The sequence below is a fragment of the Fusarium venenatum genome (assembly GCF_020744135.1).
Source record: "Fusarium venenatum strain MPI-CAGE-CH-0201 chromosome Unknown EDB82scaffold_2, whole genome shotgun sequence".
Lineage (NCBI taxonomy): Eukaryota > Fungi > Ascomycota > Sordariomycetes > Hypocreales > Nectriaceae > Fusarium > Fusarium venenatum.
The window spans coordinates 5,339,888-5,364,943 of NW_027072130.1; the positions used below are offsets into that span (position 1 = coordinate 5,339,888).

At 47.4% G+C, this 25,056-nt stretch overlaps 12 protein-coding genes and 1 non-coding gene across 13 annotated transcripts; 6 read left to right on the forward strand and 7 right to left on the reverse strand.

Annotated features, from left to right (window-relative positions):
- Nucleotides 1–837: 837 nt before the first annotated feature.
- On the forward strand, nucleotides 838–2,109 carry EDB82DRAFT_475183 (aspartic peptidase domain-containing protein; the record flags this gene model as incomplete). The annotated part of the gene is made up of 1 exon (XM_025734941.1): nucleotides 838–2,109. The coding sequence occupies one exon, from the start codon at nucleotides 838–840 to the stop codon at nucleotides 2,107–2,109; it is 1,272 nt and encodes a 423-aa protein (XP_025585697.1).
- A 534-nt stretch (nucleotides 2,110–2,643) lies between these two features.
- EDB82DRAFT_545569 (uncharacterized protein) lies at nucleotides 2,644–4,293 on the reverse strand (the record flags this gene model as incomplete). Its single annotated transcript, XM_065609438.1, has 3 exons — nucleotides 2,644–4,012; nucleotides 4,059–4,116; nucleotides 4,233–4,293. The coding sequence occupies 3 exons, from the start codon at nucleotides 4,291–4,293 to the stop codon at nucleotides 2,644–2,646; spliced, it is 1,488 nt and encodes a 495-aa protein (XP_065464833.1).
- A 622-nt stretch (nucleotides 4,294–4,915) lies between these two features.
- Nucleotides 4,916–6,208, reverse strand: EDB82DRAFT_172080 (uncharacterized protein). Its single transcript, XM_025734944.2, has one exon. The coding sequence runs from the start codon at nucleotides 5,857–5,859 to the stop codon at nucleotides 5,101–5,103; it is 759 nt and encodes a 252-aa protein (XP_025585699.1). The 5' UTR covers nucleotides 5,860–6,208; the 3' UTR covers nucleotides 4,916–5,100.
- Nucleotides 6,209–8,345: 2,137 nt separating this feature from the next.
- EDB82DRAFT_172142 (uncharacterized protein) lies at nucleotides 8,346–9,626 on the reverse strand. Its single transcript, XM_025734945.2, has one exon. The coding sequence runs from the start codon at nucleotides 9,292–9,294 to the stop codon at nucleotides 8,575–8,577; it is 720 nt and encodes a 239-aa protein (XP_025585700.1). The 5' UTR covers nucleotides 9,295–9,626; the 3' UTR covers nucleotides 8,346–8,574.
- Nucleotides 9,627–10,457: 831 nt separating this feature from the next.
- Nucleotides 10,458–11,309, forward strand: EDB82DRAFT_524497 (Chloroperoxidase; the record flags this gene model as incomplete). Its single annotated transcript, XM_025734946.1, has 4 exons — nucleotides 10,458–10,551; nucleotides 10,601–10,807; nucleotides 10,858–11,154; nucleotides 11,203–11,309. The coding sequence occupies 4 exons, from the start codon at nucleotides 10,458–10,460 to the stop codon at nucleotides 11,307–11,309; spliced, it is 705 nt and encodes a 234-aa protein (XP_025585701.1).
- Nucleotides 11,310–11,894: 585 nt separating this feature from the next.
- On the forward strand, nucleotides 11,895–12,584 carry EDB82DRAFT_172156 (uncharacterized protein). The gene has a single exon (XM_025734947.2). The coding sequence runs from the start codon at nucleotides 12,028–12,030 to the stop codon at nucleotides 12,457–12,459; it is 432 nt and encodes a 143-aa protein (XP_025585702.1). The 5' UTR covers nucleotides 11,895–12,027; the 3' UTR covers nucleotides 12,460–12,584.
- Nucleotides 12,585–13,376: 792 nt separating this feature from the next.
- EDB82DRAFT_172164 (uncharacterized protein) lies at nucleotides 13,377–14,280 on the forward strand. Its single transcript, XM_025734948.2, has one exon. The coding sequence runs from the start codon at nucleotides 13,451–13,453 to the stop codon at nucleotides 14,213–14,215; it is 765 nt and encodes a 254-aa protein (XP_025585703.1). The 5' UTR covers nucleotides 13,377–13,450; the 3' UTR covers nucleotides 14,216–14,280.
- EDB82DRAFT_172172 (uncharacterized protein) lies at nucleotides 14,281–15,432 on the reverse strand. The gene is made up of 2 exons (XM_025734949.2): nucleotides 15,064–15,432; nucleotides 14,281–15,017 (listed from the first exon to the last, which is right to left on the reverse strand). The coding sequence occupies exons 1-2, from the start codon at nucleotides 15,175–15,177 to the stop codon at nucleotides 14,346–14,348; spliced, it is 786 nt and encodes a 261-aa protein (XP_025585704.1). The 5' UTR covers nucleotides 15,178–15,432; the 3' UTR covers nucleotides 14,281–14,345.
- A 52-nt stretch (nucleotides 15,433–15,484) lies between these two features.
- EDB82DRAFT_499165 (FMN-dependent dehydrogenase) lies at nucleotides 15,485–17,007 on the reverse strand. Its single transcript, XM_025734950.2, has one exon. It carries the CDS (start codon nucleotides 16,934–16,936, stop codon nucleotides 15,599–15,601), a length of 1,338 nt encoding a protein of 445 aa, XP_025585705.1. The 5' UTR covers nucleotides 16,937–17,007; the 3' UTR covers nucleotides 15,485–15,598.
- A 533-nt stretch (nucleotides 17,008–17,540) lies between these two features.
- Nucleotides 17,541–18,736, forward strand: EDB82DRAFT_524502 (beta-lactamase-like protein; the record flags this gene model as incomplete). Its single annotated transcript, XM_025734951.1, has 3 exons — nucleotides 17,541–17,893; nucleotides 17,942–18,082; nucleotides 18,133–18,736. 3 exons carry the CDS (start codon nucleotides 17,541–17,543, stop codon nucleotides 18,734–18,736), a joined length of 1,098 nt encoding a protein of 365 aa, XP_025585706.1.
- Nucleotides 18,737–18,916: 180 nt separating this feature from the next.
- Nucleotides 18,917–19,003, forward strand: EDB82DRAFT_t99. Its single transcript has one exon. It is a non-coding gene; the product is annotated as a tRNA-Arg (tRNA).
- A 494-nt stretch (nucleotides 19,004–19,497) lies between these two features.
- Nucleotides 19,498–21,998, reverse strand: EDB82DRAFT_461327 (uncharacterized protein; the record flags this gene model as incomplete). Its single annotated transcript, XM_025734952.2, has 2 exons — nucleotides 19,498–19,715; nucleotides 20,222–21,998. The coding sequence occupies 2 exons, from the start codon at nucleotides 21,996–21,998 to the stop codon at nucleotides 19,498–19,500; spliced, it is 1,995 nt and encodes a 664-aa protein (XP_025585707.2).
- Nucleotides 21,999–22,887: 889 nt separating this feature from the next.
- EDB82DRAFT_555662 (uncharacterized protein) lies at nucleotides 22,888–24,903 on the reverse strand (the record flags this gene model as incomplete). The annotated part of the gene is made up of 5 exons (XM_025734953.2): nucleotides 22,888–23,012; nucleotides 23,068–23,320; nucleotides 23,374–24,404; nucleotides 24,460–24,697; nucleotides 24,801–24,903. 5 exons carry the CDS (start codon nucleotides 24,901–24,903, stop codon nucleotides 22,931–22,933), a joined length of 1,707 nt encoding a protein of 568 aa, XP_025585708.1. The 3' UTR covers nucleotides 22,888–22,930.
- Nucleotides 24,904–25,056: the final 153 nt, after the last annotated feature.

The window sequence follows — 25,056 nt, forward strand, 5'->3', positions numbered from 1 at the left end:
GCATCGAGCGTGATTTTTTTACTCAGGGCGAGTCTGATATTGTACTACGGACTTGTCGGCATGTGGCGATCGTCGGACGATCAATCTGCCCTAGCGGACCCAATCCAGTTTTAGCCAAGTTCCAGGCGTCTTCACTGGTAGTACTGCGCTAATGCAGGGCAGTTTTGGACCGATGTGAGTGGAGTTGAAACATTTTTTTCACAGCGAGATTTCGGACTGGCTTTGACTTACTCTTGCTACCTTACCATGTGAGTTGGATAGTATCAGATAAAATCACCTTCTCCGCTGATGAAACTCATTTCCACTACAGACACCATGTCTACCAGTGTCTCTATTAAGTCATCCCCTGTGAAACAATGATGCCGGCCGCGTGTCAACCTCCACAACCATCATGTCAGTCCAGCTTACGTAGAGAGGAAACCCACATCACGACTCATTCGTAACCACTTAGCATGCAGTCTGGACCGCCACAAAACAGACATTTTGAGTTCCGTCCGTCGATCGACCCACGTTTCAACCCGGGAGCCGTTGTGGAGGGTCGAAAAAAACAGTTTTCGTCGGGTCCCTCAGCCAGTGAGATCGATCCATGTTGAGTTGACGCGTGTGTCAATGTCAAACAAGGAACGAGCTGCTGAACAAGCTCATGTCGTACCCATCGGATCGGTTCCTAGGATGCGGAGATGCCGGTCCACAAACTGTTGGGACTGGGGGAGTTCGTAAGGTATATGAAGTGTCTTTTCCCCTTGTCAAGAGTTGTCAACCCTGTCATCACATGCTTCTTCTTTCTGTGTGGCACGTTCACTTCGTCGTTCCTTGTTATTACTAAATTCCTTTATAATGAGATTCTCATCTCTCTTTACGAGCGGGCTCGCATCTTTCCCTCTGGTCGCTGGATTTCCGACCGTCACGCCACCTACGGAACACTCTGTTCAACAAGTCAGAAACCCAGTTTATAAACGCGATGGCATCGCAGCACTTCTTAAAATACACCGAAAGTACCATTTCGACCTTCCAGATTATCTCTCAACTTCCGCCCTTGCCCGTCGTGATGGTACTGGGGCTGTCACGAACAGACCTATCGACGACGATGCAGAGTGGTTGACACCAGTTCAAATCGGCAACCCCCCAAGGACATTCCAGATGGATCTCGACACTGGATCATCAGATCTCTGGGTTCACGGGTCACAATCGGCTGCTGCAGGCGGTAGCCGCACTCGATACAATTCTACAGCATCCAAATCCTGTGAAGAGATGAGTGACGCGAAGTGGTCGATCGAGTACGGAGATGGAAGTGGGGCATCAGGACATGTGGTGAAAGACACAGTTTCGATCGGCGGTTTGTCAGTGCAAGCTCAAGCAGTACAGGTGGCAGATAAGGTTCACGATTCCTTCGCACAGCAACAAAACGTGGACGGCCTACTGGGACTGGGCTTCCGCTCCATCAACACTGTCACGCCAAAGAAGCAAAAGACCTTCTTCGAGACTGCCAAAGACGACCAGGGCACTTCAGTATTCACTGCCGACTTGCAACACGATGCTCCAGGTACATATACGTTTGGCATCATCAACAAAACAGCATATACGGGTGACATTGTTTACACAGATGTAGACCCATCCAACGGCATGTGGACTTTCACATCAGAGGGGTTTACCATAGGCGATGGTAAACTAAACAAGAGATCTATCTCAGCGATTGCTGATACCGGAACATCACTCATTTGGCTACCCGACGACATCAACGAGGCCTATTATTCTCAGGTGGAAGGGGCCAAGTTGGATAAGACAGCAGGTGGTTATGTGTTTCCCTGTGATGCAAAACTTCCTGATTTTACACTCGTTATCGGCGGCTCAAACACAGGGGTTACAGTACCTGGTGCCTACATGAATTTTGCTCCTCTCGAAGGGCCCAAGCCGGTTGGGTCGGGACAGAAAGATAAGAGAAGTGACAAAAGTTCCGAGTCAGGTACATGTTTTGGAGGACTACAGTCAAGTTCTGGCTCAGGACTAAACATCATTGGTGATGTTGCACTAAAAGCTGCTTTTGTGGTTTTCGATGCAGACAAGAGACAGATAGGGTTTGCTAAAAAGACACTACGTGGAGACAAATAGAAAAAGACTAAGGAAATTTGAGAATTATCAGTTTAGCGTTAGAAGAAATCAAGCCATTCGTTCAATAAAATTTACTCTACACTCGGTAATGGAACTGTTGTGTTGGGAGTTGAGATGTGCAAGGGTTATTGACGAGACTGACTGCACAGCATAACTCTATTCTGTGAAGAATTCCCGCACAATACTTTTCTCTCCTGCATAAGCCGGGCATGAAACTGACATGCATGCATAAGCGCGAATTAGACTTTCACTAAATTCTTCAGGGCAAGTCAGTCCTCTCGGCCAGACTCTCAAAGACTAACGTAGTATGTACAGTAAGTTGCAAGTTTTGCACCTACCAAGGCCGGAACATCTTGTTCTGACTCGCTGCCGATAAGCAACTGATAAGATAAGCGGACACTGACCGGATCAATTGTAGGACGTCGCACACGTATATTAGACTAGACCTATAGACAAACCTGGTGATGTTACATTGTACCAGGGTGAAATGTTCGAGCAAATGACACCCAACTCCAGCTAACCTCGGCAGCATATTTAGCCAATACTGATCACACCAGGACCACAACCAATGGATGTGAGGTGCCATCCAACCGCTCTCTCAATGTTCTTCATCTGTTTGGGTATCTGGTGACCCTTCATGTTCATCATGACCAGCATAACTGCAGCCAAGCACGTATTTCCGTACCATGCGACTGCCTCTTCTAGCACAACCTTGACATCCTTTCGCACTTGCTCATCACGGCACTTGAACAATACAATGACAAGTGGCTTCAAGACCATGTTGTCCATCACGTTCCAGTCAATTGATGACTTCAACTCTTGCTGCATGCGGCGTGTTGTTCGGATGATCTCCCGCCAGATGGGTCTCGCGTCGGGCAAGACTTTTGCGTCTGCATTAAGCTGTAGATGCAAGCCCGAGAGGCACTCGGTGTAGAGCGCTTCAAAGATACAGGCCGTCACATAACGATGCGGGGAGTCGTATTGGTGGTCTTCAGTGTAACGGTAGAGCAGGACAAAAGCGCTGTGCCAGTTATGAAGGACGGTGAAGGCCTTTTCCCATACAGCTTTGTTCGCAGGATCAACAACTTCGTAGTCATCAAAAAGATGGTGGGATATGTGATGCTGAGTAACATCCCACCACCTTAAAGCTTCATCTAAATCACGGAAAGACGTGGGCATGTTGCGAATCTCATATCTGTGCCTTCCCCAGCACCGCTTGCCGCCCTTGAAGTCGGGGCGCTCGTCGCCGGTAATGCCCAGTTCCAGGGGCCATGAGTAGGTGCTCAACCGCTGGAACATGTCGAACATGGCTGATTCGAGTGCGTTCAACCTTAAATCTGTCATAGAAACATTTTCCTGCTCGCATCGCTTCCCGAAATAGGTAACAAGGAGACGGCTGGCGTGGTCAAAGTGCAGGGTTGCAGCCTTCATGTCTCCGCGCATCATATCGTACACCATGAAGATAACAGCTACGTGAGCAACAGCCAGCAGCGACTCTAGGGCTGTTCCGGCGGCCCGCACAGCACGAATGGTACGGTTGTAGTACATGAGGGAGAGCTGCTGAGCTTTCTCGGCTTCTTCGCCATTCACATGGGGTGCAGTAAAGGCACCCACAGCGGCACCCACAGCGCAGCACATCTCACGGATAGCAGGGTTGTGGTGTGCTATCTGGGGCGTAATGGCAGCCAGCGTGTTGTGAGGTAGAGATGTTCCCTGCTCGTTTGTGAAGAGGAAAGTGGAGAACATGTCCCACGATGTCTGGTCCTTAAACACAGTTGTGACATAGTCTGGTACAACAAGGATGCGTGTGTCGCCTCCCGGGATTGCGGTAGCAGCTACGCCTTCATTACTAGTTGAAGTGGTGCGGACAATCTCAGTGTAAGAGTTGAAGTTGCCAACAGGGCTGGTTGCTTTGTTAGTGCTTGTGGTTGCGACTGCGGTGGCGTTACTAGCTGGGTTGAAAGAAACGCTTGAGCTCAGTGGGAAGTGGCACGTTAATCCAACCGCCTTGCAGCGGTTACAGGTCGGTTTGCCCTCGTCACATTTCACTTTTCGACGTCTAAGGACATGGTGTCAGCAATGGGACATTTCATATCCAACCAGCTAATTAGACATGTACTAACTTGCACTCTTTACAGCCAGTGCGGGTCTTGAATGTCTTAGCCCTCTGCCTCTTAGCGGCATTCGGACCACCGTCCCTGACGTCAAGCACCCCGATATTGGCTTTCGGGATATTCTGCTAGATACTGTGTTAAACACTACTGGCCAGAGGTCTTATAGAGTGGAAAATCGCACCTGATTCGCTCGTGCCTTGTTGGTAGACACGCTCTGAGGTGCTGGATCACCTGGAGACGGCTGCACACCGCCACGAGGAGATCTGATAGCAAGCTCCATCGTTCTGGGACAACAGAAGGGTCTGTACCCTGCAGTCTGACAAAACGGGTACAAAGCAATCAGCTGTTAGCTGCGGTACGGGGGCAAGACAGACGGGTGTGACGTGATGAGCGCCAAGTGAAGGATGCGATGGGCTGGACTGGACGATGATTTGGGTGAGCTGAACTGGTCTGTTGGTACAGCGGGGAAGATTTAGAGCGATTTTTTCCCTCGAGCCTCCACCTGACACAGAAAGGGGTCCAATCAGAAGCTGTTCTGTGCGAGTTACTGAAAGTGGTTAAGCTCGATATCCTCAAATGGTAGTGATCGCCGACATCTTGGGTCTGAACCCAACGACATGAGTACGATTTTATTAGTTGTCTCTACCGCTCTGAATTATTATCACACTTGTTTGTACTTCTATCATGGGTCAGTAACATGCTACCAGTCCCTGTCTAATCTTGCATTGATCGTCATTACAAGAACTTCACTGCAACGTTAGGTACTGAAACAAGGTTTTATTGGATTGTACAAAATTCTATTCCATCCGTGATGTACCCAGTCCAGTTGGGTGCTTACTTACTTTGGCAATCTATCTGCCTACCCTTGTGCCCCAGGTTAAGTTGCTTCTGACTTGGTCACTGTCTCTTTGAGTGCCTCAAGCTTCTCGCTCAACGCTCGAATTCGCTGATCGCAGATACGAACACATTTAGTGAGAAAACGCTTGTCGCCTTTAGCAAAACCGATGGACATCTCAACATCATGCAGAGTCTTCTCGGTCTCGTGCATCTTGATTCTAGTTTCGTGAAGTCCAGGTGTCTCGATGCAGGGCTTCAGGATGTTCTCATGGATACTTTGTGGAGAAAATTCCCCAACATCCTCCAATCCTCGAGCTTTCAGTTGAACAAAGCCCTCCATGATACATGACTGATATGCCATAGTCAAAATCACGCCATAGTCCTTTGGAGTGTACCCCCAGAGTGATCCGTCGCTGTCGGCGACTTCTTCATTGATGCAGTTACCTGTGCAACGAATGAACCTTCTGTCATATTCCGACATTGTATTGCAGTGTGCTCGAGAAGAAATGATGGTGGAGGCATGGTCTATGAGAAATGGGACCTTTAAAGCACCCAGGTGGTTAGCCCAGAAACTCAGGACAATAAACTCGGAGCGAGTCAGACCTTTTGGACCAGACAGGCCCGGGATGATCTTACGGACACCGGTGTTCATGGCATTGTAGGAGGATCCACCTACTTCGGTGAGAGGGATGTCGGTGAAGTATGATAGGTTCATGATGAATAGTGCATCATTTGTGCCGTGTTTCTCCATCAGGGCTGCAACCTCGGGGTTAGAGGTGATTTTGAAAGAGTGCATCATACTGACGGTGTTGTGACTTTCTGTGATGTGGAGGATTGTTTTTCGTGCTTGTTGACTGATGATACAAGAGTTTGTAGGATGAGTTATGGGAAGTGTCTGCACATCAGAAAGCGAAATGATATCTCCGCATCTTTAAATGTCATAATTACACCATTGTTCGAGTTTGTTATCCGTTGGTCAATGTGTGTTCTGGTCAAATAGAATAATGAATTGTTAAACACGTATGTACATATCGATCGAACAAAGAACAACAAGTACTTAAGTATACACTAATACAATGAGAAACAGTTGAACAAATACTGTGTGCGTCGGCAATTTATGTATGTTCTGTTCGTATTGTGGGTTGATGTGGTGCGTAAACTCGTTCATTCCTGTATCGATACCTGTTTCGATTTACTGTTCGTGGTGTACCAGCCAAATGGATACCTGTATTCGAGGGCAGGCTGATATGTCCGCTTGGGGCCCACTCCGTTGGCTTCCCATACTTCTCCTTGCATATTTGGACGTGTAAATACTCCATCCTATTGGTCAGAGCACAAGCCAGAGTTGTTGAGATTTATGTGTGGATACAGAAAGAGTGGCATGAAACCAGAAATTGCAGTGTATCCATCAACATTATTTGACATGTGTACCAGAACCTACTGTTGGTACATGTCGTTGTTTTTTGCAGCCCGTACCGGTCATGTTTGAGTATACAATAGAATCCAATATTACGGGGGCGATACCAGGATCTTCAATACTTCAACCAATAACAGAGCGTTGGCCAGAGCCGTGTGTAGTATTCTTGCCAGCCTCAGGTTCTGTTTCTTACAGGACAGATTCGTCTTTCCCAGGCCCCTGCTATTGTTTCTCTTCCAGTCGCCTAGCACAATTTCTATAACGCTGAGATGTGCCTCTCCTTTGCCAGAGAATGACTCATCAGTCGCGGCTAAACTTTCGGCAACGCCTGACCTACAACCTGAGAGGGGGCAGGACAGTGAATTGTTTGTATCGTTCGACAGATGATGATACAAACTCGTAAAAGGGGTGAAGTTTGGATGGTAATCCAGGACATAATGAGCAGTGACATATTGAACCTTCCCTAGATCAGACGGTACTTGATCGACTGGGACAAAAGTGGCTAATGTCCCTATATTCGCAACCCAGCTCTTGGGAAATCGCTACTCTTTTTATAGTTCTGGTTCACAGTACCTTTAATCTAAGAAATACCTTACATGCAACTCCTGCCTGTGTATTTAGTCTGTTAGATGTTATGTTTATCAAGAAAAGGGTCTTTTCACGATATGGCCGTTCCAGTTACACGGGTTATCATATATCTCCCAGTTGTATCATAATTAGAGGATAAGGAGCTAATGATTTGATTAATGAAGTAACTGGATAGGTCGTGCGTGAGACAAAACTACCTACAGGGTATCTGGTCCAACAATACCCATCATTCTTAGCCTTCCCATACCGTCAGCTCATGATAATTTCTGGCTACGTATAACTGTTTTTAAAACCCAGTATCTCAATGATTTTTTTTTTTTTCTTTTGAAGACCAAAGGATTTCATCTGATTCCTTTGGACTTGCAGGTAGTGAACAGTTCAGTCCAATCTCGAGGCGAACATGATGTGCGTAGATCTAGCAACAGGATATGTCTGCATCTAATTGAAGAATGTGCTAGTTTATGAATTATTTTCCGTTGCTTCTTAAGCACTTAGACCCTGCCCAATTTTGAGAAATCTGGCTAGACAAGGAGGCATTCAAATGTTGTTAATGGATATATCATCAGAGCCTGAGAAAGACAGTGTTATCAGCGTCAGAGATCATTGCAGCACTGTACGTGAAACCCTTTTTCGGACGATGGCCAAATAGCGGGGATGTATGAAGACAAGAAAAAGAAAACAATAACCTTCTCGTTTGAACCTTCAGCGGAAAGAAACCGCCACAGTCACCGAGCTGACAGTTTCGCTACTTGGGAATGGAGACGCCTAAAGACGCATCCAACAAGCGCGCCGAAGGTGGAGAGTCTGCTAAGGTTGTTGTGATCCCTGTCAGCACGTTGTCGCGAAGCTGAGCGCGTCCTACCTCTGAAACCTCCATTCCACTCTTCATTTGTCCTACAATGGCGTCCACCAAATTCGCTTGACGCGCTTCATCCAATGATTGCACATTTACCACGATTTCGCTGACACACGTTGATGTGTATCTTCGTTCCCTCGACTGATCCTGCCTCCTTGAGCCCGTCCAAGATCCACGACCGTGACTTGATTGCATTCGACCCCAATCACTTTCTCCTAAACCCGACGCCTGCCAGCTCCGCCGACCCGTTCTCCTCCACTTCCCTCGCCCTCGCAAACCTGTTCCATCCAAGCAAAACGTATCGTCCGTGTCGCACCGAGTTCGAGTGAATATACTTTCTGTATCGAGACCGTAGACTAGTTCGTGGATAGCCTGGGATCAATGATGGTTTCCTCCACATAGCCTCTTGGGATTATGGATGTGCAATCCAGATTTACAGCATTCCGCCACGGTCATCTTGCCACACGTACCTGGTCTGAGGTCTAGTGCGTTCTGACGGGCGTGGACTAGATGCTGCTCTACAAGGCTCTTGTCTGTAGGAATCTCCGATCTAAGGGCTATTGACCCGTTTCCTGACTTCTCACCCGCATGGGAGTCGTGTATTCGCTCTATCGTTCGCCTCGACTCTATGATCTGTATACAAACTTGGCGGTCTACACATCAGGTTCAACCTCATCCACGGTCGGCACCTTGTTCAACTCCACCCCAAAGAACTTGGCAACATCCCTCACACTATCCCAAATAGCCTGGACATCGTCCTTGGACACGCCAATCCTTCTCGTTCCTCTAATGTGCCAGTGCGTCTCTAGTGGTAGGTTCTGGCTCATGATGGCCGGCAGCACCACAAGTTGCGTATCCACGTCATCCAGTACCTTTCGGTCGGACAAGAACAGCCCGTACGTAATCTTCATTGAAGTCCATGCAAAGTCCTTGTGCGCGTCAAACATGCCAATTGTATCCCCTGCGTTCCGCGTGTACACCTTTTTGAACCAATCCTTCCCTCGCTCGTGGCTTGCGTCGTTGATCTGGAATCCTTCACGCGTGGTGCTGTAATCGCGGTCCTCGGGCTTCTCGACCTTGCTAATGGCGAGGATGGCTTCGAGCGGCTTGCATACGCCGACGAGGATAACACTTTTGAGCAGTGCTTCACGGATACGTCGAACGAGGGCTTGTCGCGATTCGCTAGTCTGGTATGGGACTTGCTTGGTCAGGTACTGGTACAGAGCGGCGGCAGCTTCAGGGTCGGGACTAGTAGAGAGGCAAGCAATAACCAGGAGGTACCAGCGTTGGTCGCCGAGTTGAGTGCCCTTGAAGCTGCTCTCGACCCTTTGGAAGAGCTGGGATAGCTCTGGGGTAAGCTCTGAGGATGTCATTGTATCGAGTGATGTTCCAAACAAGTTACGGTAGAAAACACTGATGAGAAATGAACAAGGTTTCTTCCCCTCTCTGTACTCTTTACGTCGTGTCACAATAATGTAGCTGCCGAGTGATTGTTCTCTTGTTATTGGACCTCCGATATTAGAGTTATTCGTGATTCATATCGTCCGATTGCTTCTGTAGCTTTGAATTGTCCGAGTATCCGAATGGACCGACCCCGCATTGCCGCTGTTCCTGTACAGGGCCCAACCTAGCTCCCTAATGACGTTCCAGCCGACAATCACAGGGCAGTTCTGGATCACAACACTAGAGTGAAGATCACCGTCTAGGGACTATAGCCACCAACAAGAAAGGTCTTCTCACTTGATGTGCTTCTCCACACTGGTAACGTTATTAGTAATACCAAGTTCGTCACGATTATATCAAATCAGATCGCTCGGACGTTTTGCCTACTATCATGAGCCAACAACTTTCTGAAGTCAATTGATCACACCTAAGGGTGTAGAGTTTGAGAAGAAGATTGAACACTCCACTAAACATCCAGTCAAAGACGTTTCTCTAAAAGCCAACAACTGTTACACCGAGGTCTGTTGCCCCTCTATCTTCAACGCAAAACTGCGCCTTTGTAGTTCCTTGAATGGTTTCCAGAACTGACCAAGAATTTACTGATCGACAAATGACTCGACTCTAGGGTACCTAGGCTCCTAGCCTCCGTGGTTTAATCCGGCCTAGGAAAAAAGCCCTTGTTCAGCGGCCCGTGGACCGCAATGACCGACTCCTTGAAGTCCTTGACCATCTCCACCGTAGAGCCCTGGCCCCTCGATATTAAATCTGTGTTTTACCATGTAATCACCTTCCTTTCCATTGGTTCGTTTACCGATCACGGATAATCCTCCGATTTATGCTAGTAGCGTCTCAATATTGCACCAATACCCATCAGTCGTCGGTGTTCTCTCATCCCATTAAGGTAAATGTCCGTTAGCCTCGGCATTGACCAGATGAAATGGGATGATGCTTAATGAAATTGCACATGGAGGACATGACTAGTGGCAAGGGTCCGATGGACAGAATAGATAAAAGTCGTAGAATTACTCATTTTTGCTTTGTCTTTGTTATTCAACTTCATCTCAATTTGAACTTCACGGCTACGACATTCACCATGCTTTTCAACCTTCTTTTCCTCTGCTCCACTGCCTTTGCGCACCTTCACTCATCATCAGCAAACGACTGGCGCCCTCCTTCCAAAAACGATCGTACGTACATTGATTCACAACCAAATTGACGCGAAACTAAGAGTCACAGGACGAAGCCCTTGTCCCATGGTCAACTCTCTCGCCAACCATGGATACCTTCCTCGTGACGGCCTTAACATCTCACTTGATGACTTGATTGTAGCCTTCACTGATGCCGTCAACCTTGACCCAGCCGCTACAACCCTAGTTGGCAAGAAGGCGTTGGAAACCGGTGATGGTAACACCTTCAACCTCGACGACTTGGCCAAGCACGGTGGTAAGTAGTCCGAACTCGGATTCTTGAAAGGCTTTGACTAAACGAACCAGTTCTCGAGCATGACGGCAGTTTGAGCCGTGATGACCTTTACTTTGGCGACAACTCGAGATTGAACCCTCAAATCTGGAAACAAACATTGTCGCACTTTCTTGAACCCTACATTTCCATCAAGACGGCTGCCGATGCCCGCAAGGATCGTCTTGCGGTTGCTAATGCCACCAACCCTGAGTTTTCATTGTCTGCTGAGCAGAATCAAATCAGTTTGATCGAGACTGCTTTGTACTTGACTGTCTTTGGCAACGCTGAGGATGGAAATGCGAATACTAGATGGGTCAGGACAGTTTTCGGTAAGTTAGCCCATACTTAATGATTGTGTTGACGCTAATGTCGTGTAGAGAAAGAAACGATCCCTTTCGGAGAGGGATTCCAGCGATCTGAGAAGCCGATTACCGCTGCTCAGATTCTCGGCATGGCTGGCAAAGTGGCTCAAGCTGGTAACTGAATCGTTAATGGGGTGATAGATAAAACATAGGGTGGTATGTCAGTTCTCTGATGTTTCCCTTTGTTGAAGGTCTGTCATGGAAGCAGAATTAGAAGCCCGAATACCATTTAACAAGAATTTTCCATTCAATCTCCAAGTAATCTTAGGATGTCAGCTCGTGAGTAGTAAATTGTGTGATCATGTACTTCATAAGTGGTATAACTACTGGTTTTGCGTCGTCCTTATCTAAAGTAGTTGCTTACTGGTAACGTATCAGAGGTACCATAACTACCTGTCTCTGAATTTCAACTTGAAGTAGTGACAACTGAGGCGCACAGGTCTGCTTCAGAACTAACCCTGGCACAATTCATATCGACACTTCTTTAGGTTCGGGATCCAGCTTGGAGAGTTGTGGGCATGTAAGAAGCTCTATCAGCAGGGTTGAAAGTAATTGATCTTCCTGTAGACGACTCATACTTTGTAGAGGAAGGAAAAGGTCTGCGAAAAGTTTGTGAGATGTTGTTTATTAACGAGCCTTTGAGCAAACATTTATAGCGCATGAACTGTAAAGATCATACACAAGTTTATTCATATCGTTACTTTCTAGGACGAAAGTATCACAAAACCTTGTTATAGGTGGCAAGATTCTCGACATATAAGTACCTATTCGATCCCTTTGCTCTTTACCAGCTCTGTCGCCTATAACCTATGATGGCGCCCCACAAACCCCAGATTGATCATGGCATCTCCGAACGTTATGGAAGGGTGGCACAAACTTCCACACGAACTACGACTGGAAATCCTCAAATTCGCACTCACACCTCCAATCAAACTTCCAACCCCTTCAGAAGTTCAACCTGATGACTGCGTGAGAGCATGCCTCCAAGTATGGAATAGGAAACCCCGGAATTTAGCGACGGACCTACTTCTGGTGAACAGGCAGTTTCGCGACAATGTTCAGCGCATCATCGAATTCATGCCAGAAGTGTATCACCTCGACGTTATGGTTCTCAAAGATTACGGACTTTGGACAACTTGGTACCTCCCGAAACTGCCCGAATTTACCTGCATCGATGAAGTTACCGTCACATTTCGCATCTTTCAATCCGCTGATGATCGACTATTTGGAATACGCGAGCGGGTGGACACATGCGATGCGGGACCTTCATAATCTTTTTGCATGTCTTATCGGTATTGGGCCTGGCTTTTTCTTCAAGAAGATCGACGTAAATGTCCTTTCGGCAACAGATGCCGCCACCCATACCGGACTATGGCGTAGGGAGTGCAAGACAACAAAAGTAATGCACCGTAAGTATGGACCTGAAGGGTCTGTACCCTAACGTACTGACAAGCAACTTGCTGAGTCCATCGTGCTCCTATTCAAGCACATCTCAAGCTTAACCTCGAAACTTTATCAATACATGGCAATATATCATAGAAACCTGGAGGAAGGTATTGTTCTTCGGCTGAACGGCGTTGAATCTCAAAGATTGGACCTTGACAGGATAACAAAAGACATGGAATACCATGGAAGCGCCGCTGATCAGATGATGAGACAGCTGAAAGAAACTCGAGAGAGACGCGAAGAGATGAAGCAGCGTTTCGAGAGGCAGCGTCACCGAGCTCGACATGGGAACACAAGGCGTACGATTCGATAAGTCCTATACATTTAGAGGCATTACGACTTTACAACCAGTCGTTGGTCAGCTGGATATACAGCTACTGTATCCGACCTGGTGGACAGTAGCTATCGATAATGGGATGTGGTTTCTTTGTGATTAGCCTACAGTCTATGCCGGGCAAGGGAATCACCATTATGATCGGTTGAACATAACTGGGCGGGTCGCAAAAAGATATAGACTAGGAAAAGGCTAGATAAAAATGTTGATGCTCTCTTAGGCTATATGCTCATCAAATCTGATTAGATATTTCCATTATCCACTAAATCAGTACCGGATTTTATGTCACTTACCTGATATTCAAGATTAGTTCACCGTATCTATGGAGATCATTGCCTATTATGGCTCGGACTTAACGGTCCACGGAGTCATCATTAAAGCAACAGCATGACGTCTTCAAGTCGGAACCTCTACCTATAAAACACATACTAAAGTAGCTCAGAGTCAAATTAAAATAAGTCAAATTTCAACCGATACTAGAGAATGGCACCCTCAGGTCTTGCTATCATTATCGGAGCTGGTCCCACCAGCGGCCGGGGTATTGCCCGTGTTCTCGCCCGAGCAGATGGTGGTAACTTCGCTGTAGCTCTTTTGGCTCGCAACGCCGATAAACTCAATGATCTTCGCGACTCTCTCCGCAAAGAGACAAATGGACTTCTCCACGCATTCCCCACCGATACTAAGCCTGAGAACCTCCGCAAGACATTCCAGGACATTCGCAACCATGATGACTTCAAGGGTCTGAAACTCAAGCTTGCGATATATCACGTCAAACATGCCAGCAAAAAGCCTTTTCTCGAGGAAACAGCTGAGGCTTTCAGCGAAAGCATGCAGACGTACACCACAGGCGCTGTAGTCTTTTCACAAGAAGCTTTGAAGCTTATCTACGAGCAGAATGGTGGCCAGACACTCTTGGCTGATACAAACGGCGCCAAGAAGGGAACTATTATCTTCACTGGCACCCTGGGTGCCATGCGGACAAACCCTGGGTATGCTGCCTATGGAGCAACTCGTGCATCGGCTCGGATGGTAGCGCAGGCTATCGCTAAGGAACACAGCAAATATGGAGTACAGTGCGTGCATGCGATTGCGAATGGTCACATTAGGGATGAGGACACTGAGGAAACCAGGACTGGAAAGCATATGAGGGCCGAGGATGTTGGACAGACGTATTTGTGGTTATCGCAGCAGCCCAGTTCGCTTTGGGTCCATGAGTTGGACTTAAGGCCGGCTCAAGAGTCTTTTTAGAAGCTATCTATTATTTATGGATAGTTATGCATGCTTAAAAATGGAAAGGTCCGTTATGTTATAACCCTAGTAGTGCCTAGAGAATGTCCAATTGTTTCCAATGTCTGGCCTTGACTTTTCCTTCACTCTATCAGTACATCTCCAGTCCACCACTAGCAGATAGAGCCTGCCCAGTAATCCAACGACTCTCTTCCAAAGCCAACCAAGCAACAATCTGGGCAATATCGTCAACTTCCCCCAACCTATTGCCTGCCGGAGTCTGCTTCTTCTGCATATCCACAATCTCTTTTGGAATATTATCCAGCAAATCACTCTGCACAGGCCCTGGATTCACCGCGTTGACTGTATGTCCCTCTTCACCAAGTTCTGCAGCCCATGAACGTGTCAGTCCTTCAAGTGCAGCTTTCGAAGCACAATAAAGAGATAAGTTTTTAAAACCGCATCGCGCCCCTACAGACGAGATGTTGATGATGCGCCCGCCACCCGATGATGGGAGGTAGGGTTTCACAGCTTGTAGTAGCAGGAGAGGTGCACGGACATTAAGGTAGAAAATAGAGTCAAAGTCAGGTATCGTAAGATCTGTATGGAGTTTGACAATTTCCATGCCGGCGTTGTTGATAAGGATATCGATTTGGGTACCGAAGGTGGCGACAGCTTGGCGGACTATCTCAGCAGGGGCGGATTCCTCCTTGAGATCTGCTTTGACGCCTATGCATTGTGATGGTGGATCAAGAGATGCTATCTTTTCCGATAGTTTACTGACAAGCCTTTCACTACTTGGAGAGGTATATGTTGCAATAATCTGTCATCAGTCAATAATAGTCGATTTGAGTATGGAGGTTGCTTACCTTGGCGCCCCTTCTTGCAAGTTCATACGCAAAGCCTGCACCGAGACCACGAGATGCGCCTGTGATGATAGCAACCTTGCCCTTAAGCGTCTGAAAGTTGCGTTGAGAATCCATGATGATTTGTCCGTAACAGTCTCGAGATGAAGTTGTGTTCGTAACAAGTTTGACGTACGAAGTAGCGCTTATATAGAAGAATTCGTAATATCGTAATCTAGCATAAGGTATTCATTACCTGGTTCTCTGACCTCAACTCCGATGGCAACGGTGATTTGACGTATGTGGATTTCGGCGATAACCTCTGGCAATACTCTCGCCTAATGTGATTGGCTAATTGGCAAGGCCATGTTTTCGGCGTTAGCACAAAAGATGACTTCCCTGATTTCTCGTTATTGCTTCTGCAGATCTTGCCTCCAAGCACGAATTTTATAAAGTAGCAATGGTTGTTTATTATTGACATCATAAAAAGAAACGATTGTTGCGCTTAAACAATACCAAAGACTATCCACCTCAGAGATCAAAAGTAGCCGCTTGTAAATCATAGTTTCGACAGGGGCAAAACCTGGAGATCATCTCTGCTTAGGTCCCGAATACTCTTCCTACCAACATTTGCGAGCATGTTATCCATATCTGCGAGCAGGCACTTCAACACGTGCTCTACACCCTGCTGTCCACCTGCGGCAAGCCCATATGCATAAGGTCGACCGATGGAAACCGCCTTCGCTCCAAGGGCCAGTGCCTTGAGTATATCTGACCCCGTCCTTATACCACTGTCGAAGATGATAGTCAGGTTAGAATCCTTGACCTTTTGATCGGCTGCAATCTCGGCGAGAGCGTCAAGTGACGCTACCGCACCATCGAGTTGACGACCGCCATGGTTGGACACAATGATACCATCCATGTCATGCTCAATGGCCAAATGAGCATCCTCAACTGTCTGGATTCCCTTCAGAACAATCGGACCACCCCACAGCTCCTTCAGAATCTTGAGATGCGCCCATTCACGGTATGTGCCCGAGTTGATCACGTCAATCCAGGCTTTCGACTTGACCATAGTTCTCGCGTTGGCAAGAACACGTGCAGCACCGTATACGGTGCCAGGCCGCTTCATGATCGACCATAGTTCAGCCAGTTTCTCTCCCACACCTCTTGAATCGTTCTTTTGCATCTCATCAAACATTCTATTAAAGACAGGGTCCGAAAAGCCGATTTGGCAGCCTTGACCCCAAACAAAGGGCAGGTAAGAGGTGTCGAGATCTGTTGGTCTCCAGCCCAGACTGAACGTGTCGAGAGTGACAACGAGGACTTTGTAACCTGACGCTTTCGCGCGAGCGAGGAGACTCGCTGTGACTTCTTCGTACTGGGGCTTGGGCCAGTAAAGTTGGAACCATCGATCGCCATCGGCGTTGGCGTTGGCGACCTGCTCTATTGACCTCGTAGCAGCAGTTGACAGAATCATGGGCACACCAACATTATGACATGCTTTTGCAGTAGCTTCCTCAGCATCGGGATGCAGGATACTCTGCACACCAATCGGTGAAACAAGCAAAGGGCTTTTGTATTTCGCCCCAAACAACTCAACTTCTACATCGCGCCTAGTGACATCAACGAGAAATCGTGGCCTCAATCGATACCGATGAAAGGCGTCAGTATTAGCTTTGGCTGTAGCAGTGCTGCTGGCTGAGCCGTAGACGTAGCCAAAGTTGGCAGCGGGGACCTTTTCCCTAGCCAATGACTCCCATTTTGCGGGGTTCGTAGAGAAGAGAGGAGGCCGGAAGGATTGGTAGATGTCTCGCTGGAAGTTGGAGAAACTGGTGGGATCTGGGAGGGAGAAAGGTTGACTCAATCTTTGAGGATCGACTTCATTATGTGTCATTTTGAGTATTTATTGGAAGATTCGTCAAGTAGTTATTGTTGTTGAAGATGAAGATTAGGCCATGGACATACATGGTCTGTTGTATGTCTCCTCACGTGGAGTAAGCCGAGGCTATAAATCTCTCCGCTAAACCTAGTCCTTATCTAAACAAACACCACGAACTGAAAACAACGTCATGACGTCTTGTTTCCACGCTCCAGCGCAATATTAGAGTCGCCTTTATAAAGTGATCTAGAATCTCCTGTGAAAAGTAGTACATGGCAACATTTTTGCCACTGCACGATCGACAGGCGATTGTTACGAATTTTATGACAAAGCGTTACTGACGTAGCGGCGGGAATGTCGGATCGGAATTTCCGGGCAAAGACCGTCTGGTAGAACACTTTATAACATCAACCGAACACCTCCACTCACATCTCACGGATGACATCTGTAATCCAACCATTAAATCGATCGGTTTACTGATAATAAATAGTTACATTATGTCATGTCCCGGCACGGAGCATCCGGCTCATACATCGAGTTATAAAACACCCATTTTCACCTAGCAACATACATCTTTTCCTCTATGTCCTATCCTTCAACGGTCTCTTAATAGATAGCAATGGATGCGATACCTTATTTCGACGTGCCATCTGGCGCAACCGCCAGAGTGAGCATCATTGACTCCTCTCTCCGTCTGTCAAGGATGCCTTTACAACACCTTCTGAAACCCGCCATGGCAGGCTTAGATTTTATACCCTCAGCAACAACCTGGTCATTCTTGATAGAAAGTTCATCGGGAAAGAAAGCACTCTTCGATCTGGGAGTACCAAAAAACCCATTGGAGAACTTCTCTCCGATGTGGTGCAAGACGATAACCGAGGGAAACTTGGGTGTCGATGTTCCGAAGAATGTCGCAGATATCCTCAAGGACAATCATGTACAGCCTTCAGAAATCGATAGTGTTATTTGGAGGTATGTATTCCTTTGACAACTCAGCTGCATGACTTATCAATGGGCTAGTCATCATCATTTCGACCACATCGGAGATGTCACAACATTTCCTAATTCCACAGAGCTTGTTGTCGGACATGGCTTCAAGGAAGCTTTTTGTCCTGGATACCCGAGAAACCCCAATTCCCCTATCAGGGAAGTTGACTACATGTGAGTATCACCAAGATATGATTCGTAACTATAGACTGATAGTTCCAAAGAGGGCGAAACTTTCGAGAAATCGACTTTGATAAGAAACCCCTTGTAATCGGACCTTTTCGAGGGTTTGACTTCTTTGGCGACGGCTCTTTCTACCTTCTTGATACGCCTGGCCATGCCATTGGTCATGTGGCTGGCCTTGCACGTACAACCACTGATCCGGACACTTTCATCTTCATGGGTGGCGACCTCTGTCACCATGGGGGTGAGTTACGACCATCACCGTACCTCCCGATTCCACAACATCTATCCCAACATCTGTCCCTGTCTGACTCACTACGGCTTCTCTTATCACGCTGTCCGGCGACAGTACTAGACGACGTGAACGTAAAGCGTGGTCGCAAGCCTGGGGAGACATTCTTCGACCCAAACATAGGATTTGACATAGAACAGGCTATAGAAACCGTTAAAGAGGCGCAAAAGGCAGATGCTCAAGACCACATCTTTTTCATATTCGCACACGACATGTCGGTCATGGGCATCGTCGATGAATTCCCAAGTACTTTGAACGATTGGAAGGCGAAGGGATGGAAAGAGAAGACTCAATGGAGATTTCTGAATGATTTTGAAGAAGCCATCAAGGAGGAATCGAAGCAGAGTGGTTGAAGGTTGCAGGATCAAATGTTACGCCTATCTGCCCAACCGACGCTACGCCTTCGAGACAAGTTATAATGATGATAATCTCACCGGGACTTCAATACTCTCATGATGAAGGGAATCATTGCAACATCCCCCACGCTCGAGTGTATGAGATGTCCAAGTGAAGCCATCGTCGTCCAAGAATCTGGCCGCGTGGCCTAATGGCTAAGGCGCTAGATTTCGGTTCCTGTCCGTAATCTCTAGAGATTCCAGGTTCGAATCCTGGCGTGGTCGATCTTTTTAACACACTGTTCGGTGCTATTGACTATTGACTATTCTTTTTTCTTTTTCGTTATCACTAGCTATACTGTATTTAACTCCCTCTGCATATATCGTTATTTCCCGGGGGATAAGTAGTTAATAACCGTTTACTTAAATTCACGGAGATCTTTCAGGCCTGACCGTAACTGTATTGCTCTTGTACAAATCATATTTGCTTGTACAAGCCAGTAATAAGAGATATTGTTCAACTTTCTACGTTAAGTTTAGTGAGCAGTTGCCACTAAGTGGTATTGAAGTTCCTATACAACAGGGAAGTAAATAGTCAACATGGGACTTCTATCCTGGCATGTCGATCGCAAGTGAAGAGATAAGAGCTTTGTTGATATTATTACTTGTTCAAATAACTGATCGATAGTAAGATAATGCTGACAAGGCTCGCGATAATCATGCGGTCCATCAAATACTCACCGGCGAGCCGCTGTAACATGAGAAGAAAATTATGTTTATCAAACTCCATTTGCTGTCACATTGCCATTTGTTGTAGCACTTCCTACATCGTTAACTGGTGTTGGCGGCGGCGCCGGGGTCGCTGATGAGCCTGGGGAAGGCGCACGAGCAATAACGATATCATTCGTGGTCCCGTTTGTCGAGACATTGGTGTTATTGTTCGTAGTAGTCGAGTTTGAACTCATATTGCCAAGACGTACAGTAGAGTATAGTCTTTCTCTGGAGGTGATATTAAGGTGGTGTTTAGAGGTGTTGGGCGAAGAAAGCCAATAACAGTGGCGATGAGCTACGGTATATATACATATAGACATGATGTGAATCATTTATCGTACCCATTGTGAGCGCTTGTAGGACTATCGACATGATTAAAGTATAAACAACCATACTTACCACGGTGCATATGTCTGTATGTGAATAAGCAACTATGTCTCCATCTATCCTTCTGGGATTATTATGTACATGGAGCTGCATAGTCTATGCGACTATATGTTCGTTTCGCCTCATCTTCTAGTCCCACTTGCTAACGCAGGTTTTGTGTGGCCAGCAATCAATAATGAATCGGCCGGGCAGAGATACCCTGTCAACATGACCAAGTTGATTGATCATAATTCAGTTTAAGGACACAATATACCTAACGCCTATTTTATCACTTGACTGTCCCACGTCTCATAGTCTGTCATGGCGTTGCAAATAAGAGCGTAGTTTAGGTCGCTGCAGAAGGACGAGGTGGGTTTGCTGTTGTTACCAGTATTGAAGATGGTTCTTGAGTGGTGACAGATTCTGTAGATGCAGACGTGACAGATCGTAGAAAGGTAGTGGGAGGCTGTGTTATGGACTCGACCTCATCCCTGCAGGGGCAGTCCATGCAGGAAAGATCGTGCCAATAGTAGATTCCCAACTCTTCAGAGTCCTGATTGGGATCATCAGCCATGATAAAGTCGTCATCGTGAACGGCATGGCTCGAAAATCGACAAGACCGGTCCTTAGGGATATGGGCTGCAGACCGGCAGCCTGGCGAAAGTGAACACCAAGCAACACACCACGATTGGCTCAACGCCATGGGATAGTCTCTCGGTTTCTCGACGGCATATCCAACGCCATCGGCGCCTGGCCATCGACCTCGGTACTGACAGGTGATGAGACTGCCCCCTTGGGAAGCCGCATTCCATGTGCATCCGTCATTCAAGGATTTAGGGCACGTAGATGCAGGGAGAAGTCTCACAGCAGGACTGGATGGCGACGTAGGTTGAATGGCTTGCGTGGTTGTCTCAGTGACGAGCGTGGAAGTTGTGGTGACAACAGATCCAGCGTCAGGTTCGTCGCCGTCATTACAGGGACAGTTAAAACATGATAGATCATGCCAGTAGTAAACACCTTCAGTGTCAACGTGGGCATCAGGGCCTGGTACGAAGTTCGAGTCTTGAACGGCAAACTCGGAAAAGCGACAAGATCGGTCGACCGGATTGTAGGCCGCAGACCTGCAACCGGGAGAAAGTGAGCACCAGCCTACACACCACAGCTGGCTTAGAGGCTCGGGGTAGTTGTCTGGTCGAGGAACAAGCCTGCCTTGACCATCAGGACCAGGCCACGATCCACGGCTTTCACAACCAACCGAGAATCCCTTCCACCAACAGCCTCCGTTGAGGGCCTTGGAACAGAAAGGAGACTCAACCGCAGTTGCGGTAGTTCCCGACGTGGGTTCTGGCTCGGTTTTTGTAGGCTCGATGGATGATGCTGGCTCAGTAGATGCAGTGGTTTGGGGACTCTCTACAAGAGGAGGATTGGCACCACTGCCATTGTTACCAAAGTCAACAATAAACTGATCAATAGTGTCGGGAGTAACTTTGTTAGAGACAAAAACGGAGTCCAATAGGATAGTAGCACTACCGCCCTCACACTCCATTTGGATTTTGAGAGCAGAGGTGCTCACTTCCGCGTCGGCAGTCTCGAGAACTTCCGTCCAAGCATCGGAAACGTCACTGCTGGAGATGGAGTCCCGTGTAAGAAGGTAATTTCCAAATTGAGCAGACAACTGACAATCCGTGACGCCCTGCGACATAACAACTCGATAGTAAAAACGAATAGTATAGGTCGTCCCAACCTCAAGGTCACTCATAGTTTGCGACATGCTGACACCAGATCCGACAGCTCGTTTATCAAGCCTTATATTCGCGGCGCTCATCGCACAGGCACCTCGTTCAGTGCTTCTAGGCTCCTCACGCCCTTGACCTCCAACAATCTTCGCATCGTTAATGACACCCCAGTCAGGGACGTTGAGAGGGTCGCTTGGATCAATATCGGCCATATTTCCATTGGCAGCCAGGTTTCGGACCGACGGAAGCGCGGCATTGTCGGTGGGTATCGTTGTGCTGGTTGACTCGGTGGTTGAAGAAGCGAGTGTGGGAATGGTGTTGCTAAATCGAGGCTTACAGGCGCTACCTGCGACCCTGTGAGCAGTGCTCGATAGGGCAAGAGCTACAAATACTATAGCAGAACGCATCGTGAGAGAGTGTAGCGATGTGGTTCGAACAAAGGCATGGATTTCCACCTGGCGGCTATATCAGTATATAAGGGTCCCGCCTTAGACCACCCTGCTAGAATTCCAGGGATTGAAAGACTTTATACATCGTTTAAGGAACGGGTATCAGCTGAAAGCCAGCAGTTATTTCCCTTGAAGCAAATTTCCTTGTCTTTTTTGGGAACTGTGGTGGATCCCCAGAGCGTTCCGGAACTCGATAGTTCACCACGCTATCGAGCCAAGACTCAATAAACCCTGAAGACCACTGGAGCTAGCTGGCATCATCCCGCTATTTCTGTTAAGAAGCAAACGAAGGAGGAAATGATATCCTGGTAGAGGCCTGTGTCATAGTTACGAATGCGATTAATATTAAGAAGCAATTCTCGCAAAGATGAAGAATGGAGATGCAAATCCAGCAAAGTGGAAGATGTTCTCATAATGTTTTCTGTCAACACTATAGCTCATGGTACTAAATTGAATGACTGACTGACATCCAACGGACTGTTGATGACTACAGGTGAGGTGTTGGATACGGACGTGGTGGAAACGGGAAGCTTGCGTTGCCTCTCCTTGCGCGTAACAGCAGGCTCAGTCTGACGACGTGTTTCTGTCAAGGCATCGCCCGCATTGTTTCATTTGACACACCGATCATATTACCTCGACGGTTGAGACTAGAGATGCCAGTATTCCCGAAACTGAGTCGGAAAAGACGACTACTACACGCGTCGGTCGTGTGGGGATCGTTGGGCAAAGAGTCTCGGGAAAGCTGAGCCTTAGAATTTAGATAAGACTAAGAGGTTAAACTATAGAAAGACTATAGTTAAACATATAATAGTAAATATTAAAGCTGCTCTTAAGATTGAAGTAGAAACTATTATAAACTATTGCCTATTATCCTAGATTTTATGCATCTATTAGCCTGTAGTCTGGGTCTTGCTGAACCTCCAAGGCTTGATTTTCCTCTCGAAGAGTTCATCAACCTCAGCTGCAGTACGTCTAAACCATGTCAGTATATAATATCCTATGAACCGGCCGATGTTCTATCACGTACCCTGATGTGTCCGGAAGAAGAAGCCATGTGCCAATAAGGAAGGGTAGTCCGACACCAGCGTAAAACCAGCCAGTCTTGAAACCCCAATTCCACTTATTGGCGTTGACCATATATGGAGTTAGAACATTCATGACGACTCCAGCAACACAAGTGCATGCAGCGCCAAATCCAGCTGTATAAGGGCGAAGACGCAGGGATGAGATCTCAGCAATGAAGCCCCAACCAGCAGCACCATTGGAGATCATACCAACATCTAGGAGATTTTTAGTGCCATACTATGAACAATTGGTAAATGAAGAGACTTACTCCAGAGGCATACAAACAAAACAAAGATGTTTGAAGTCACTGTTGTCCTGGGGATCAGACCAAGAATTCCAATGACTACACAAGATATCCATGAAAGCGTAGTAGCGTAGCATGAGATTCGCCTACGACCTATTTTGTCGGCTACCAAAACGACGATCAAGAGCGTGGTAATATTGATTGAAGACGTAATGCATTTGATCGTGAAAGGGTCGGCAAGTCCGGCTTGTTGGAAAAAGTAGGTTCCAAAGGTTGCAAAAAGGGTGAGGCCGATGAATTGCTGTGTAAGGTTCGGCCACAGAGAGATGACAGTTCGGAAGCCATCAATTCCGCGAAAAATGGCATACCAATGCTCCTTCTTCTGCTCAGCTGCAATCTCCCTTTCATGTTCAAAGGTCTGCACGATGATCTGGTACTGATGCTCTTCATCATATTCGACGACGCCGCGGTTGAGCCTCAGCAGCTGCTTCTTAGCACGGTCTGCGTTACCGCGACTGACGCACCAAGCTGGCGACTCTGGGAGGAAGACATATATGATACACATAATTCCAATCTGAGCCCATTGTGTGTAGATGGGCGTAAGCCAGATGTTGGGGTTCTTTCGGTTCAGTAGTTGAAGGGCGATGTAGGCGAAGAAGGATCCAATGGTCCACCAGAGACTGTAGCACATAAGAAGGCCTCCACGGATACGAGTAGGGGCACACTCAGAGATATATACAGGCAGAGTCGACTGAAGACAGCCAACTCCGACGCCCGCGAGGAGCTTGGCGGCTAACCAAACCGGCCAGGTTCTGGCTAAGGTCTCGCACAAGACACTGCTGACAAGGATAGTCCAATAGGTCCACATTGCAGTCTTACGGCCGTATCTGTCGGACAGGAAGGGAATTGTCAACATGCCGATGATTTGGCCGACAGACATGATGGAACTCCAGCCGGCGAGGATAGGCGCAGTGAGGTATTCGTCTCCGTCGGCGTTGGTCGCGGTCGCAAATTGATGAACGAAGCCCTTATTCGCAATGATACTGCCGTTAATACTGTCTCATATTAATAAACGTGCACATATAGACAAGAGAGACGAGAGAAGCCCACCCAATCTGATATCCATCGGTGGCAGCACTAAAAGCCGCTGCGAAACAATACGCTGTAGCGACTTTGAAGACCTTGACGGTCTGCCACAAGCTCAGCGACTCGTATCCCGAAGAAAGCTGCCCTGGTTCAATTTTGACGTCGGGGGCTTTGAAAGCTTGCTCGACGTGGAATTCGCCAACCCCATCATCGAGGTTGGAGTTATCAGCTCCTTGTTTGGATTTGATGGAAGAGATAGCCGCTGGTATTAATGAGGATGTAATTGTTACTGTTGTAGGTCGATGGCTGATGGATTTAGATGAATAGGCTGTTGGGTGGTACGGCTTTAAGTATTCTCGTCTGACCCGATAGAATGGATCCAATGCGTTTCCCCATGGGGTTGTTGTGAGGGCTTTGAACGAGATGCCGGGGAGGAAGACCGGGGGCGAAAGGGCTAGCCCGTATCATGAACTAGAGTCTAATCCTCGAGGGTAGCTGAGACTGCATCGCTCTGGTTAAGATTTTAGCCGTCTAGACCTGTTAGATTGTTTGTGATGGGAGAAATTCGTGGTTGCAATGTTTTTCCTGCTGAACCTTTCCTTGAAGCTAGTGCAAGATTAA

Coding starts and splice junctions, on each gene's coding strand:
- EDB82DRAFT_172080 (XM_025734944.2), bottom strand. CDS start 5,859: ATGATGCACTCTTTCAAAATCACCTCTAACCCCGAGGTTGCAGCCCTG.
- EDB82DRAFT_172142 (XM_025734945.2), bottom strand. CDS start 9,294: ATGACATCCTCAGAGCTTACCCCAGAGCTATCCCAGCTCTTCCAAAGG.
- EDB82DRAFT_172156 (XM_025734947.2), top strand. CDS start 12,028: ATGGCATCTCCGAACGTTATGGAAGGGTGGCACAAACTTCCACACGAA.
- EDB82DRAFT_172164 (XM_025734948.2), top strand. CDS start 13,451: ATGGCACCCTCAGGTCTTGCTATCATTATCGGAGCTGGTCCCACCAGC.
- EDB82DRAFT_172172 (XM_025734949.2), bottom strand. CDS start 15,177: ATGGATTCTCAACGCAACTTTCAGACGCTTAAGGGCAAGGTTGCTATC. Junction 15,018..15,063: donor TTGCAAGAAGGGGCGCCAAG/GTAAGCAACCTC, acceptor GACTGATGACAG/ATTATTGCAACATATACCTC.
- EDB82DRAFT_499165 (XM_025734950.2), bottom strand. CDS start 16,936: ATGACACATAATGAAGTCGATCCTCAAAGATTGAGTCAACCTTTCTCC.